This window comes from Erythranthe guttata, chromosome 8 (genome assembly GCF_056151865.1).
Source record: "Erythranthe guttata isolate IM_541 chromosome 8, IM_541, whole genome shotgun sequence".
Classification (NCBI taxonomy): domain Eukaryota; kingdom Viridiplantae; phylum Streptophyta; class Magnoliopsida; order Lamiales; family Phrymaceae; genus Erythranthe; species Erythranthe guttata.
In genome coordinates, this window is record NC_142540.1 from 18,623,739 (window position 1) to 18,638,230 (window position 14,492).

General features: G+C 37.2%; 3 protein-coding genes across 3 annotated transcripts; 2 read left to right on the top strand and 1 right to left on the bottom strand.

Moving 5' to 3' along the window:
• Nucleotides 1-2,067: 2,067 nt before the first annotated feature.
• LOC105962082 (fasciclin-like arabinogalactan protein 1) lies at nucleotides 2,068-3,677 on the bottom strand. The gene has a single exon (XM_012986362.2). The coding sequence runs from the start codon at nucleotides 3,579-3,581 to the stop codon at nucleotides 2,352-2,354; it is 1,230 nt and encodes a 409-aa protein (XP_012841816.2). The 5' UTR covers nucleotides 3,582-3,677; the 3' UTR covers nucleotides 2,068-2,351.
• Nucleotides 3,678-6,926: 3,249 nt separating this feature from the next.
• Nucleotides 6,927-8,691, top strand: LOC148768703 (Pectin lyase-like superfamily protein). The gene is made up of 4 exons (XM_088822203.1): nucleotides 6,927-7,080; nucleotides 7,332-8,066; nucleotides 8,156-8,294; nucleotides 8,385-8,691. Exons 1-4 carry the CDS (start codon nucleotides 7,004-7,006, stop codon nucleotides 8,607-8,609), a joined length of 1,176 nt encoding a protein of 391 aa, XP_088678329.1. The 5' UTR covers nucleotides 6,927-7,003; the 3' UTR covers nucleotides 8,610-8,691.
• Nucleotides 8,692-12,664: 3,973 nt separating this feature from the next.
• LOC105962078 (nuclear transcription factor Y subunit B-3) lies at nucleotides 12,665-14,363 on the top strand. The gene has a single exon (XM_012986353.2). It carries the CDS (start codon nucleotides 13,250-13,252, stop codon nucleotides 13,883-13,885), a length of 636 nt encoding a protein of 211 aa, XP_012841807.2. The 5' UTR covers nucleotides 12,665-13,249; the 3' UTR covers nucleotides 13,886-14,363.
• The last annotated feature ends 129 nt before the right edge of the window (nucleotides 14,364-14,492 follow it).

Genomic DNA, 14,492 nt, shown 5'->3' on the forward strand with positions numbered 1-14,492 from the left:
GCACCTATATGGTTGGCTGCGGGTTCCTGCATTAAAAAAAAAAAAAAAAAAAAATAAAAAATAAATAAATATATCTTTTTTTTTTAATAATTAATCAATGATATATCTAATGCAATAATAAATGATATATCTAATTAGTACACTGGATAATGCAATTTTATTTATTTTCTAATTAATGGTATTAGTAGCCAGTAGGCTAGGAGCCTAGGAAATTGGAGTACAAAATACATGCATGAATTTTATCGAAAAGAATTGTTCAAAATGCACTGAAATTCATGTGATAAAAGGTTGATTAAAGTTCCCATTATTTATTAAAATAAAGAAAAGAAATAAGATTTTTTGATTAAAATAAATATATATATATATATATATATATATATATATATATATATATATATATATATATATAAGAAGCGAGTGAAGAATAACATGTCATGGAGCCGTTACAAATTGTCATATGCATATGAGCCCAAATTATTTAATATAAGATGGGCTGATAGACGAAGCCCATATATTTATTTTGGTGGATTAAAGTGTGCAATTAATCCAAATCGTAACATTTGTTATTTGATTTTGGTGTGTATTTATTATTTATTATTGGGTTTGCATGTACATCAAATTTAGAGGGTAATTTATACTATTTTTTTTTATACGAAACAAAACATATTATTAGACGATAGACGCCGTTTTAAACGAAAGTTCAGAACCCTTCAAATAAGGGTTACATGAAAGATGACCAATGATGATGCTAGAGATAGATCACCTTAGACAGTTGAAGTAGGATGAGCTGGAAGAGCAGAGTGGATCACTGGCTCACGAGCTTGATGACCTTGAGATACCTGCAATCATATAACACGTAAACTAAGCCGGGGTTGATCCGGCGGAAACCCCTCCGACGCTCAAGTTAGACGTGCGGATAGTGGAAATAGTCCAGAGAATGCATGTTGAGGTATAGTTCAGATAATAGGACGTACCTTAAGGAATGAGTTCAAACATTTATTTATACCTTAGTTGGGATTGTCGGGCCCAAACCCTACTTGAAGGTGATTCGGCCTCGGTGGTAGTTGTCTTCAATATTGGGTTCGTGGCCCAATAGGTAAAGGAAATGTAGGCCCATTGGATTGGCTCAATTATGCATATCAAGTAATAACGTGGGCTAGTTTATTACACGACTGCTTTATAAAAGCAAATGAACAAAGATGGAAATCTTGAACGAAACTCAGACAATTGTCGACGATTGCACCAAAAGCTAAGTAATCGTTACCTCCTTATTCAGTTGTTCCCAAACTTTCCAACGAAGGACCGTTGCCAGTAAGAAAATTTAGTGAAAAAATATTTTTTTTTTCAAAATTATGTAAGAAATGATAGTTCTCTTGAGTAACTCGTTGTGATTTTTTCTTTTTTTTTTTGTGGTACTTGAATTTATGTTGGAAGTATGTAATATTTAATTTGGGTGCAGTGTGAATGATTTATTGTGTTTCGATGGTACAAAATCCAATTAATTTTTTTTGAAGAGTGCAAAGTGGAATTAAGCAGCTACAAAAGTGAAAGTAATTAACTAATCCTTCATTGTACCCGAAATAATATTATTTATTATTGTGGAAAAACCGAAAAAGGAATAGTAGCATGAGAGGCATGTGCTTAGATTTGCAAAGCCATGTGACATTCATAAAAGCCAAATCCACGCTTTTGGAGGAAGCTTCCTCACCTCAAACTCGTGCTTTAAGGTACCATTACTTATAATTAATATATATATATCTGAAATGTTAAATGTGGTTTCAATTTTACTAATGTTGTTTGACTTCGAATCTAATTTTGACATATTTCTATTTTAATTTTGGCAAAATTCGAAACACAAAAACTGTAGTTATTTGGGTTAGCTTTCTAATCTAACTTAAATCCGCTAGATTGGATGCCGTGTGACAAAGCTATGCATGAATGAGTCACATTTTGAATTTTAGATACCTCAATACATCAAAGTTGTGGGCAGTATCCATTGATTCATGTATATCTTTCACGTTTGAAGTCGTAACGATATTATTAAAGCTCGAAGACATTTATCAAACATTAAAACAAATAACAAAAATACAATTATTAATCTGAAAGTGTCAAAACAAACTACATGAAAACATGCCTGCTTTTCAGTTAAATAAAAATCAGCAACATACACTATTGTAATTAAATAAATTAAAAGAAGGGTCTTAAAACATCTATGGAAACAGAAATTAATTTAATAACTACCGCTGTCCCGCCTTTAATTAGTTAATGAATATAAATAAAATAAAATAAAAATAAAAATAAAAATAAAGGCCAAGCAAAAATAAATAAAAATACAAACAAGCAAAATAAACTTACAGCTGTAAAAACACAAACCCCAGACTCAAAATCACAGCACCAGTGAATCTAGCTGCTGCTCCGGCGCCGTTGGCGGTCTGATCCGCCACATCTCCGTCGGGAGCATCTGCCGGAGAGTCCGACGGAGCATCCGGCGCCGGCGGCGACTTGTGCTTCTTCGGCGGTTTGGCATTGGCTTCGGGAGCCGGAGCGGGGGCTGGAGTCGGAGACGCCGCCGCCTTGAAGAGCTCCGGCGGCATCAAAACCTTATCCAGCTGGTATATCGCCAGCGGATTGACGTCCACCAACGTCTTGACGATCTTCGCCGTCACGATTTTCGTCTTGATCGTGACGCCGGTGCCGTCGTTCTGCACGGTGAAGTCGTACTTTTTGTCGCCGTCGGTGGCCAGGGTGTTCGTCAGTCCGTTGTTGGATCTCAGGCCGGCGAGCGTCTGATAAATCGGCGTGGCGTGGTATTCGAGCAGCGACTGTTTGCCGGCGGCGGTTAGGTTTTTGAATTTGGGGATGAAGCTCTTCATCGCGTCGTCGCCGGGGCAGAATACGGTCAATCCGCTCTCGAGGTTGCTCTCGTAAGTCTGCTCCGCCGGATTAGCCAGCAGCGCCTCGGCGAACACCTTGCAGCCGCGAGCCGACATCAGAGCCGTGAGATTCATCTGGCTCGGCTCGGGAGCCGGCGCCTCGGCTTCGGGAGAAGGCAAAATTGTCGAGATCTGAATTACGGAGATGTTGTAGGGTATGGCTTCGATTGATTTCACGAAATACGCGGAAATCACGCCTCCGTTTTCCTCGGGGGAGAATCCGACTTTTCCGCCTTTTAATTCGGTGATGTTGACGAAGCCGGAAGATCCGGGGGCGGAGCCGGTGGCCTGGAACATGGTGGCGGCGAGGGCGGTGCCGTCGGTGATCTGGTGGAGCTTCTTCGCGTCGAAGTAATCGAGGAGCACGTGGAGCGAGAGCACGTTTCTTATGCCGCCGATCGTGAGGCGCTTCGAGAGCAGATCCCCCATCCCGCCGTTGTCGACGGCGCAGACGGTTATCGTCTCGCGGCGGTTGATCTCCGGCGCGAGCTGCGTCACTGTCAGGTAGTGGTTGAAGGTGGAGAGTTCCGGGTACTTTGCGAGGATGCGGGTAATGTTGTGTGCGTCGACGGTGGACGGGAGGAGGAAAAGAGAGAGAGATGATATCACCACCACCGCTGCTGCGGCGGCGGAGAGGCGGAGCTGCATTGTATTTGTGGCGGAGAGAGAATATTTTTTCAGCTCTATTTGGACTGGGAATAGCTGAAGAGTGGAAACAAATAGTGGGAGTGAAAGGAGTTATAAATAATTCTAATAAATACGTGATCTGCATCGATCATATTAAAAAAAAAAAAAAGTAAATAGCAGTTAAACCCCTATTATTTGAGTTTTGTGCATATAAAACCCCTTGTATTTTTATTATAAACGCATTGTAGTTTCAACTTTGTGTACATGACCACGTAATACTTTTCATATGTTATTCCAGTTGATAAATAAGCAAATGAAATTCTTGATAAAATAGCTGTTTTTATTTTTTTATTATTTTAATTTGATACTTGTCTATTAGTTTATGAACTTTCACTCCCCAAAGTTTATATTTTATGCACTTAAAACTAGTAAAAAAAAAAACCCCTAGGTCCGCCCTGGAGTTTATGTGCTTGCATTAAAATACAAAGGGGTCATGCCGTCATGTGCTATATTAAAAGTAAAGGGGGTCAAGTGTAAAATATAAAATGTCATTTGAATTAAAAGATTAAGTTCGTAAAAGAATTGGTCAAAAGACTCAAAACAACATGAATTATTATTATTATTATTAGTGAATATAATTGCAGAGTAAATTTCAAGTAAACACAAAAAAATAAAAGAAGTTTAAAAAATGAATACCTTTATTTTAATCTTGTAATTGAAGATTGAAAAATGTAACAAAAAAGGAGAAGGCACCGGAAGGCGGAAACATATCACGTGGTTTAAGCATCACTCTTGCAGAAAATCGTGGCCAACAATGTAACTAATCTTTTATATATATTTTATTTTTCTAAATTAATTTTTTAGCATATTTATATTTGTTCTACATTAATTGATGCCCTTGTGCTTTTAACAGTTTTGCAGGTAAATCCCTATACTTTTAATATAAGCAAATAAGTATCATGTGCTTTAGTGTTGAGGGTTGAGACTGAGTTGATTTTTACCCACAACTGATTCATTTTCGATTATATTTTTAGACGGATAATAAATATTTAACCAATCCATTGGATTGGACTGAAAAGTTCTACAAACTCATGTATGATGGATCGATTGATAGTTTCTAATGTAATTAAAAGTTTATTGATCGATAATTATCGGTCAACCAACAATATTAGTAAAAAAATTATTAGAATATTATTTTAATTGCTAAATAAGCGTGTAGTTATTACTATTTTTTTTTTAATATTGGCAATATGCTGAAGTTTAAACTGTGAAGTAATTTTTGTTTATTTGATTGTTATGAACTGAAGACTGATTATAACTTTGTGACATTATGGCGAAATGTTCGTGTTTAGAATTACTTTGAATTTTGTGATTATATTTTGAATTGACAAGTGACGATGGTGAACTGGTACGCAAAATGTACATACTTTTATTTCAATATTTTTTGTTTTAAGTATTTTAAGTGACGAGTATACCCATTAATCAATCGATTTCAGAAAAAAAATAATAAAATAAAATAAAATCAGTTGTCAACCAACAACAGACCCACAAAGATTGGGCTGATACAAGAATCGACCTACCTAACTCAGTCCGAGGCCTGATGTGCTCATACAAGGAAAATAATGTGAACCCTCCGAAAATGTTGGGGGTATATTGGTAGTATCTGAAAAGTGCAGGGGCTTATTTGCTTTATGTTGGAAAAAGAAGTTGCCAATTGTTGGGAGAATCAGAAGAAAACTCACGCTGAAAGGCAAAGCGTGGACCATCAAATCACACTGCAGCGCCACGTGGACGGCTGGGAGTGAGTCAGCACAGATGGCCCCATGGAATCACCGACACTGGATACCAACTTCTACGAGGTTTTTCAGTTCGGTGACGGTTACTAAACGGAATAAAGCCCACCAATATATATTATTTTTAACAGAAAATAATTATGACCAATATAAATTTATTTTATATAGCAAGATATTGGACTATATAAGTGTATCTATTGGGCCGAATAAAGGAAAGCCCAATTTATGTGGTCTTAAATATTTATTTATTTATTTATTAACTTATTATTCGAAACAGGTCGGACCGGCCGGTTAGAACCAGAACCGGACGGAATCAACGGTTTTCAAACTGCTTTAACCGCCTATATACAAAACCGGAACACTGCAAAATTATCCAAAAATGGAGATATAAGAACTTGGGGAAATGTATAAATATTAAAAGTATATGGATATATTTATAAATATGTTATATAAACATATATCAGTTTTTTATTTATATATAATTTCACACAAATATATTCAAAGTAAATATTATTATCAACTGTTGAAACCACGGCTGCAATTTGACGATTGATCACAAAACTTGTGGATAGAGGCTTGTACTCCATTTGCTTCATCTTTACACAGTTGACGATTAGCTTCAAATAAGATTCATAATGATATGTAGATAGGCAAGGTGAGGCGCGTACTAGGTCGCTCTCTTAAGTCGAATTTCACGACCCCTTCTCTAATGAGGTGCAAAAAGGTTCCGATCGTGTCGCCTATGGGATACAATAGCCCATTCTATCTCTTCGCTGTAACTTCACCAAAATTGCAGGTTCGAGTGAATTAGAAATTTTCACCCGATACACAACATAATCTCAAAATGTTGTTATATAATGTGGAGGAAAATTATGGAGAGTTAAGAAAATATTAGTAAACTCACTTTTCCTTTAGAAAACACTTTGTCCCCCATTTTATAGCACAAAAACTTGACCACCATATATAAAGCCTCTCATTAATATAGAATTAAAAAAATTTATGGTGTTTTATGTAAGAAAATAATAGATTTGGAGGTTTCAAAATAGTGGTCTAAATGACCTTATAAAAATGGTCATGCCATTATTATAAAATATATTATTTTTTATTAAAATAACCAAACATCAACTATCAAGTTGCAATTGATCATTAAATCACGTAATTATTAAGGGAAGCAACACAAATATTTAAAAATTTGCTATTCATACATATTCCTAACTTTTTCAAAAATTGCAAAATGACGTTTTATAAGATGCTCCTCGAGTGTCGGACACAAAACGTGTCCGAATCTGAAACACAAATACATTAAGAATTAAAGTTTTCGTGCTACAGAGCCTACTAGCCGTACTATGCATACATGGACATAATAAAACCACAATAAAGAGAATTTTTTTCCTTGCATATTTAGCCTATAACCTACCTACTAATCCAAGATCCAAAAATATATATATCTAAAATAAAAACAAGATTTTAATGCCCAACAGCTTTTGCAACAATGGGTCTAAATTGCCATGAATCCCACCAACTTTTCATCACTTGAAATTTATTACCAACCTTTTATTATCAAGGTTTCATCACCCCATATTTCTAAGACAACTAATTTTCTTGCCTAACTCTTTCTTTTCAACTCCTAGTTTTATTTCTTAGTAAACAATGTCAAAACTCTTTCTCATGTGCTTATTAGTTCTCATCTCACATGCTTCCACAATCTCTGCACGCCCAATCCAAAGGTACTAAGATTCCAATACTTAGCTTCATTTTTTGTGTTCTAATTCTCTAAGTTATTATTGTTTGTTCACCGGGTTATATTGTACTATACACGTGTACTGATCTATATACATTTTACACACACACACACGTAAGTGTGTAGTTGTGTGTAAATCAAATGTAGGTAAAATTTCATTCGGTGTAGTATAGAATAGACCAGCTCGGATAACATTTGTGATCGGAAGTTCCAACTTTTTTTTTTCTTTAAATGTAGGAGATCAATGATGAACTCGACGGACCAACCGGCCCCCTGTAGAACTGGAAACCCGATCGACGACTGCTGGCGGTGCGACCCCGATTGGGAAGCCAACCGCAAAGTCCTCGCAGACTGCGCGATCGGGTTCGGCCGCAACGCAATCGGCGGCCGAGACGGCGAATTCTACACTGTCACATCCTCTGGGGATGACCCGGAAAACCCTACCCAGGGCACCCTCCGCCACGCAGCCATCCAAGACGAACCGCTCTGGATAATCTTCGACCGTGATATGACTGTTCAATTGAAGCAGGAGCTCATGATGAACTCTTACAAGACAATCGACGGCCGAGGATTCAACGTCGAGATATCCAACGGCCCGTGCGTGACAATACAAGGCGTGACGAATATTATCATACACGGAGTGTACATACATAATTGTGTACCCGCGGGGAATGGGGTTGTGGCCACTGGGTCCCACAGCTATCAGCGGAGGGGAATCTCGGATGGGGATGGTATCTCGATATTTGGGGCCCGCGACATTTGGGTTGACCATTGTGCACTGTCGAATTGTCGAGACGGTCTAATTGATGTGGTTTCGGGATCGACGGGTATAACCATATCGAACAACTACATGTTCGATCACAATGAGGCAATGCTTATGGGGCATAGCGACGATTTTCTTGCGGATAAAAACATGCAAGTCACAATTGCTTTTAACTACTTTGGAGAAGGCCTAGTTCAAAGAATTCCTAGGTAAATTATAACTATGAAATTTTTGTTTACCAAATGACAATAATTTCTCTTACCTATTGAAATATTCTTCTTGTTGTACTATAATGAAGGTGTAGACATGGATACTTTCATATCGTGAACAACGTGTACACCGGTTGGAAGATGTACGCGATCGGAGGAAGCGCTAACCCGACGATTAATAGTCAAGGGAACGTGTTTATTGCATTGGATGGCGATTCGACAAAGGAGGTACTAAAAATGTTTTTTTTTTTTTTTTGGCTCTAAGGAAACTACGAAAACAAATTGCATATATTTATTTGTGTTCGTTGATTAATTTAGGTGACGAAACGTGAAAGCCCGTTTGGAGACGAGGAGTGGAAGAGCTGGAACTGGCGATCGGACGGAGATATGTTGATGAATGGGGCCCGCTTCGTAACTTCCGGAAACGAAGGTTCGGAAAGTTACGTAAAAGCTTCGAGTATGGTTGCAAGACCGGCTTCACTTTTGTCTAGTATTATGCCATCTCCAGGGGTTCTTACTTGTAGTATTGGCCAACTCTGTTAAATTATTCCCCAATTATTTCAAGATTTTTAATTCAGCCAATTAATTAATTAATTAGGCAAATGTTTTGTCTAATGTTATCTAATTGTTACAATTTCAATTGAACCAAAAAAAAAAAAAACAATTTCAATTTCAATTTCAATTTCACTGAAAACACATAAAGAAAGTAAAATGTACTAACTAATTTGCATAATTTGAATTAATAAATCAATTTAATTAATAAGATTTTAATTCAGCCAATTAATTAATTAGGCAAATGATTTGTCTAGTCTTGTTAATCCAATTGTTACAATTTCAATTGAACCCCAAAAAAAATCAATTTCAATCAGTGAAGACATAAAGAAAGTAAAATATACTAACTAAATTGAATAATTTGAATTAATAAATCAATTTAATTAATAAGATTTGAGGAGTTACAGAGTGGAGTAGTGCAAAAAAAAAAACTAGACAAAAACTTCTACATAAGAAAGAATAATGAAACGGTGTCGTTTGGTTCAAATGCCGACAGCGGCCAAGAGAGCAAACCCTGTAAGAACAATGGAAGCTTGGTACGTAGTGTATGAAGCGGAGGAAGAATCGTCGGCCACCGGCCCTTGTGCGCTGCTTTCCGGCGCCGAACCCACCGGCGGAGTGCTGCTTGAAGGAAACATGTCCGGCGACAACGACGGCGTTGCGGCGGTGGAAGGAACGCCGTCGGACGGTACTTCTGCTTCGGGTGCCGCACTCGCCGGAGTAGGGCTGCTCAACGGGGTAGGACTCGCCGGAGATGGGCTCGGAGCAGAGACATTGACCGATCGAGTGGGCGCCGGAGAAACTGCGTTCTGCGTCGGAGGTACCGCCGGAGAAGCAGATGGGCTGGTTGTTGGAGAGCTCGCCGGCACTGCCGGAGAAGCCTTTGGAGGCGGCGAGAGCACCGGAGACGAGTGAGGGCTCTCCGGAGGAGAAGCCGGAGAATGTGCCGGCGGAGGAGTTTTTGTCTGGGGCGCCGGAGAAGGGGAGCCAGTGATCTGTGCATCGCCGGAATATTGCACGCAGAAGAGCAGAAAGACGACGGCGAAAAGTCTACTCATCTTCGGAAAAAAATTGAAGAAAGATCGGAAAGCGTGCGAGGGAATATTCCGGCGAGTCGGGGAATGTTTTTTTTGGTAAGAGCAATAAATGAACAGTTTCGTTTGATCGTTGTCGGATTTGAAAATTTTGAGGGATGAATCAAACTCTATATAGAGAGAGAATTTTTGTAACGAAACGCTGCGTTTTGGGAGGAATCATGACCGTTGGAGAAGTGGGACCCACTGCTTCGTAAAAGGTAAATATAGCCGTTGATCGCAGCTTATATGACCGGCTGCCTAGGTTACATTTGTCTTTATCTGTATAACTCCTTTGGGATTGTCTGCAATTTTTTCAAAGTGATGGGCCTAAGCCCAAATATTATATATCCCTAACGTTCTGCTAATTATGCTATACTCGGTGAAATACATCGAATTATTTTTTATCGGTTGATGTATTGAAATAACTTCTCACTACGCATACATACACTGGATGTGTGTCGGTGTGTGTGATTGCATGGAGATCAACGGTTAATAATCATCCGGTGTATTTCATCGTATGTAGAATTAAATAAGCCCACTGTGCGAGTGTTCATAGGGGAGATGGGCTTGGCCCGATTTTTAAGTATTAACCATTTGGCCTTTAAATCGAAGAGATTTTGAGCTTTTTTTTTTTTGTTCATAATCTGTTTTTAGTTGTTTGTAAAATAAGTTTTTATTTTTTCTTATATTAAAATAAGTTGTTTTAAGCTATAATTTGGAAAACACCGATGTACCTGTTTTTTCTAATTAAGTTGATATTCTAGCTAATTTGCATATATCATGAACTTTTAGGAATAAGCACTTGATACTAACTTAACTCACAATCATTAACTTATACTTTTAAATAAGCTTTTGCAAACACCACTTAGTAGATATAAAATTGACAGTGAATTTCTTCTTTTTTTTTTTTTTTTTTTTTTTGTGTCGTATTTATTATTTAACATATTCATTGTCATGGAGGTGGAAGGATTTTGGGCCTAATTTTATTAGGACTATTAAAAAATAAAATAAGTTAGCCCGTTTAATAGTAGGTCCGGGGCCCCGGGCCTTGTCATGTGGGCTGAATCCAAATTTTATAATTGTAGGTTCATTTAGGAGAAAAAAAACAAAATTGTAAAAAATACAATAAATGACTTACACACTTCGTTTGGTTGCTAAGATAAGATTAATCAAGATTTCTGACAAAAAAAGTCGCTAAAAAATAAGATAAACCATAATAACATAATATTTGTGGGTCTACCCGATAAATTATTTGAGATACCAAACATCAAACAAATTTCATTAATAATGGCTGATCTCCCCAACCAAACAAGGTCATAAAATTTTCCAGTCTATGATTATGTTGCCACTAATTGTTAGGTCATTTCAGAAGGATTCTCCTGCAATAAAATGTAGCAACTGTATAAGAAGACTAGCAAAGATACCCCACTTCAGTTAGTGCTATAGTCAACGCATATTGAATCTATAATTTAAGTTTTGTTGTCATCTTTCAAATTTAATTGAAGTAAACTAGTATTTTCAAACATAAAAAATACTATTTTATAAAAATTATATATATATATATATATATATATATATATATATATATATATATATATATATATATATATATATATTGTTACACATGTTTATTGACTACTCATATCATCAAAAGATTGTTTTTTTTATGAAAGAACTCGTGACGAATCATATAGCTGCATTTTAACAAAATTATATTTTCGTATAATAGCTTCCAATCGTACGAGAGATGTAAACTCCATCAGGCTGACCATGTGTGACACATAGCAAGAGAATTCGTTGGCAAGAGAATTCGAACTTATGTTAGTTGACATGGATCTACTTGCTCTAACCGCTAGATCATCTCTTACAGGACTCGTTAAAAGATTGTAGCATGATTTATCGGCATATAGTCCTCCTTAGAAAATGAAATACCAAGCATATAACTTTTCTATTAAGAAAAAAGAAGATATCTTTTATTGATCAAAGTAGAATGATGACACTCTATACTTTTTATTTGCTTAACGAGTAAGAATATGTAACCAAAATTATATTCTAACATAAACATTATTTAATTATAATTAGTACTTTTGGTGTATCAGTCAATATAGTTGGAACTAATAAAATTTTATTGATTTAACAGAATATTAAATTATCAAATTAATAATATAACATGTAGTCACCGAGTTTGAAGCGAGAAAAAATATTATTTAAACGAGGTTGTAGTGTATTTATATTTCAATTTAGCTTGTGTGCCTTTTGAAGACAAAAGTAGAGATCATCAAGTTGGTATCGTCCTTAAGTGTACTTTCTATTGTTTAATCACACACTACAATATGTACATTACATTTATTCTATCTGATGAATCAATGTTTTTGAAGAAGATCTAGTACATAGCTTGATTAATTAACAACTAATTTCATATATACATGGAAAAGACAATGTATTAAAAGGTGAAAATCACACATAACTACTCAATAATCGATTCCAGACTCTCACTATACTTTCGTTTAATAAGCATTAAATTCCAACTCGAATTTTGATTCGTGTTCGATTAAAATCAGTTTGAGTTGAACCACAACTCTTAAAGGCACTAGATAAAAATTCAAAAGAATTTACACAGTGATATACTCGACTTAACTCGTTTCTTTAACACACCGTACGTACTTGGTCTATGAGATGCTACATCTAGTAAAAAGCAGCGGACAATTTTGCACCATAATCTATTTTATAAACTGACCACTAAGGACATATACACATAGATATATGTGTATTATTATATCTAGATCAATAGTGCAGAATCATTCAGTACCTTTCATCTAGCGCAACATCTACAAAACCATGTCAACTCGAGTTTGACCTTAAGTTGTAAATTTTATCCAACTCAAATAGTTACTCTCAATCCTTAAATACACCTAGACAAAGTAATTGACAAGAATAATTAAAAAAAAAAAAAAAAAAAAAAAAAAAAAAAAAAAAACAATGGGGGTGGTCCACGTAAGCCGTTAAAAAAAGTTCAATGGGGTTAGTTATTCAGTAAATAACCAGTTACACAACACCACGTGACACACGGCAAAAGAACGGCCAAGATCTATCCGCCCACCAAAGATCGGACGGCTGAAAATCCGTCTCCAGTAGCGAATAGTTATCGACATGCGATGGACTGTAACCGTCCACGTAGCACATACAATCGCGTTTATTATAACATTTTGATCCAACGGACATTACATTCCCCTCTCTCTCTCTCTCTCTCTCTTCATTTGGAAAAACAAAACCCTCTGTAAAAACGAATTTTCCGGCACCGGAATATTCTCTCTCTCGGAGATTCTCGCCGTCTTCGTAGAAAAATTGTACAATTCGTATTTACTCGAAATAGCAGTCACCAAAAATAGTCGGCATATTACCTAAATACCAAAACCTCTGTTTTTATTTTTTTGTTGGGGGAATTAGAAAACAGCTTTCTCTCACTTCGCCAAACCCTACTTTCTCTCTCTACTGCGTGTGTGTGTATATATATATTACCAAATTCACTTTCAGGAAGGAAGGAAGGAAAAAAAAATGGCGGATTCCGATAACGAATCGGGCGGGGGCGGGCACCGCGACCACAACTACCACGGCGAGATCTCTCTCCGGGAGCAGGACAGGTTCCTGCCGATCGCGAACGTGAGCAGAATAATGAAGAAGGCGCTGCCGGCGAACGCGAAGATATCCAAGGACGCGAAGGAGACGGTGCAGGAGTGCGTGTCGGAGTTCATCAGCTTCATCACCGGAGAAGCCTCCGACAAGTGCCAGCGCGAGAAGAGGAAGACGATCAACGGCGACGATCTCCTCTGGGCGATGACTACCCTAGGGTTCGAGGACTACGTCGAGCCGCTCAAGGTGTACCTCCAGAGGTTCAGGGATATGGAGGGGGACAAGAGCGCCATGGCCGCCGGAAGAGTCGAGAAGGAGATCGGCGGCGGCGGATCCGCCGCCGCCGGCGGCGGAGATGGAGGGGGGAATGGCAGTGTTGTGAATATGGGGAACAGTGGGGGTGGGTATGAAGGGATGTATGGTGGTGGTATGAATATGATGGGTCATCAGGGAGGACCCGTTTATGGGTACGGGCAGATGGCGGGTACTGTACCCGGTAAAGTGGTGTCGGGTTATCATGTCGGACCCGGGTCGGGTCACGCCGGTGGTAGGCCGAGGTAGCGTGACACTTGCCAAACATGATTTTTAAATTTTAATTACTAGATTTTGTTGGTGATGATTATTGACCAAAGACTTTCAGCTTATTTCAAATATATGTTTATATATCGTATTAATATATATAATTTCTTCGTATAATTATATTTTACTTTATATATATAAATAAATAAACTTATGAAAAAAGAATTCGATTTGGTCAAGAATAGATTTTTTTTTTTTTTTTAATTTAAATTGTTCAATTGTTTTTTTGTGTCTGTCTTGTCTTGTTTAATTGTTTTTATTTTGCCTCTATTTTCCTGGTTATAAGGGGTAGGGGTGTTTTGGTCTTTTTGTCGTGTTCTTGATTGATTGCATTTTTGTTTGGCATTGGACAAGTGGTTGTAAATACAGTAGATGTGGATATGGTCTTGTTTTTGTTCTAAATGCTTACTTTGTAATTAATTTTGCCTTTGGTATATTTATTTATCTTCATAGTTTTAAATTTCGAGATGCATCTGATAAACTGTCTCGTATAATAGCTCATAAATTGCACAACAGATGTAAACGGCAAGTAGACCAGTGTGTCTAAAAATGAAATTGGGCAAATTACGGTCACCTTCGAGGTAAACTC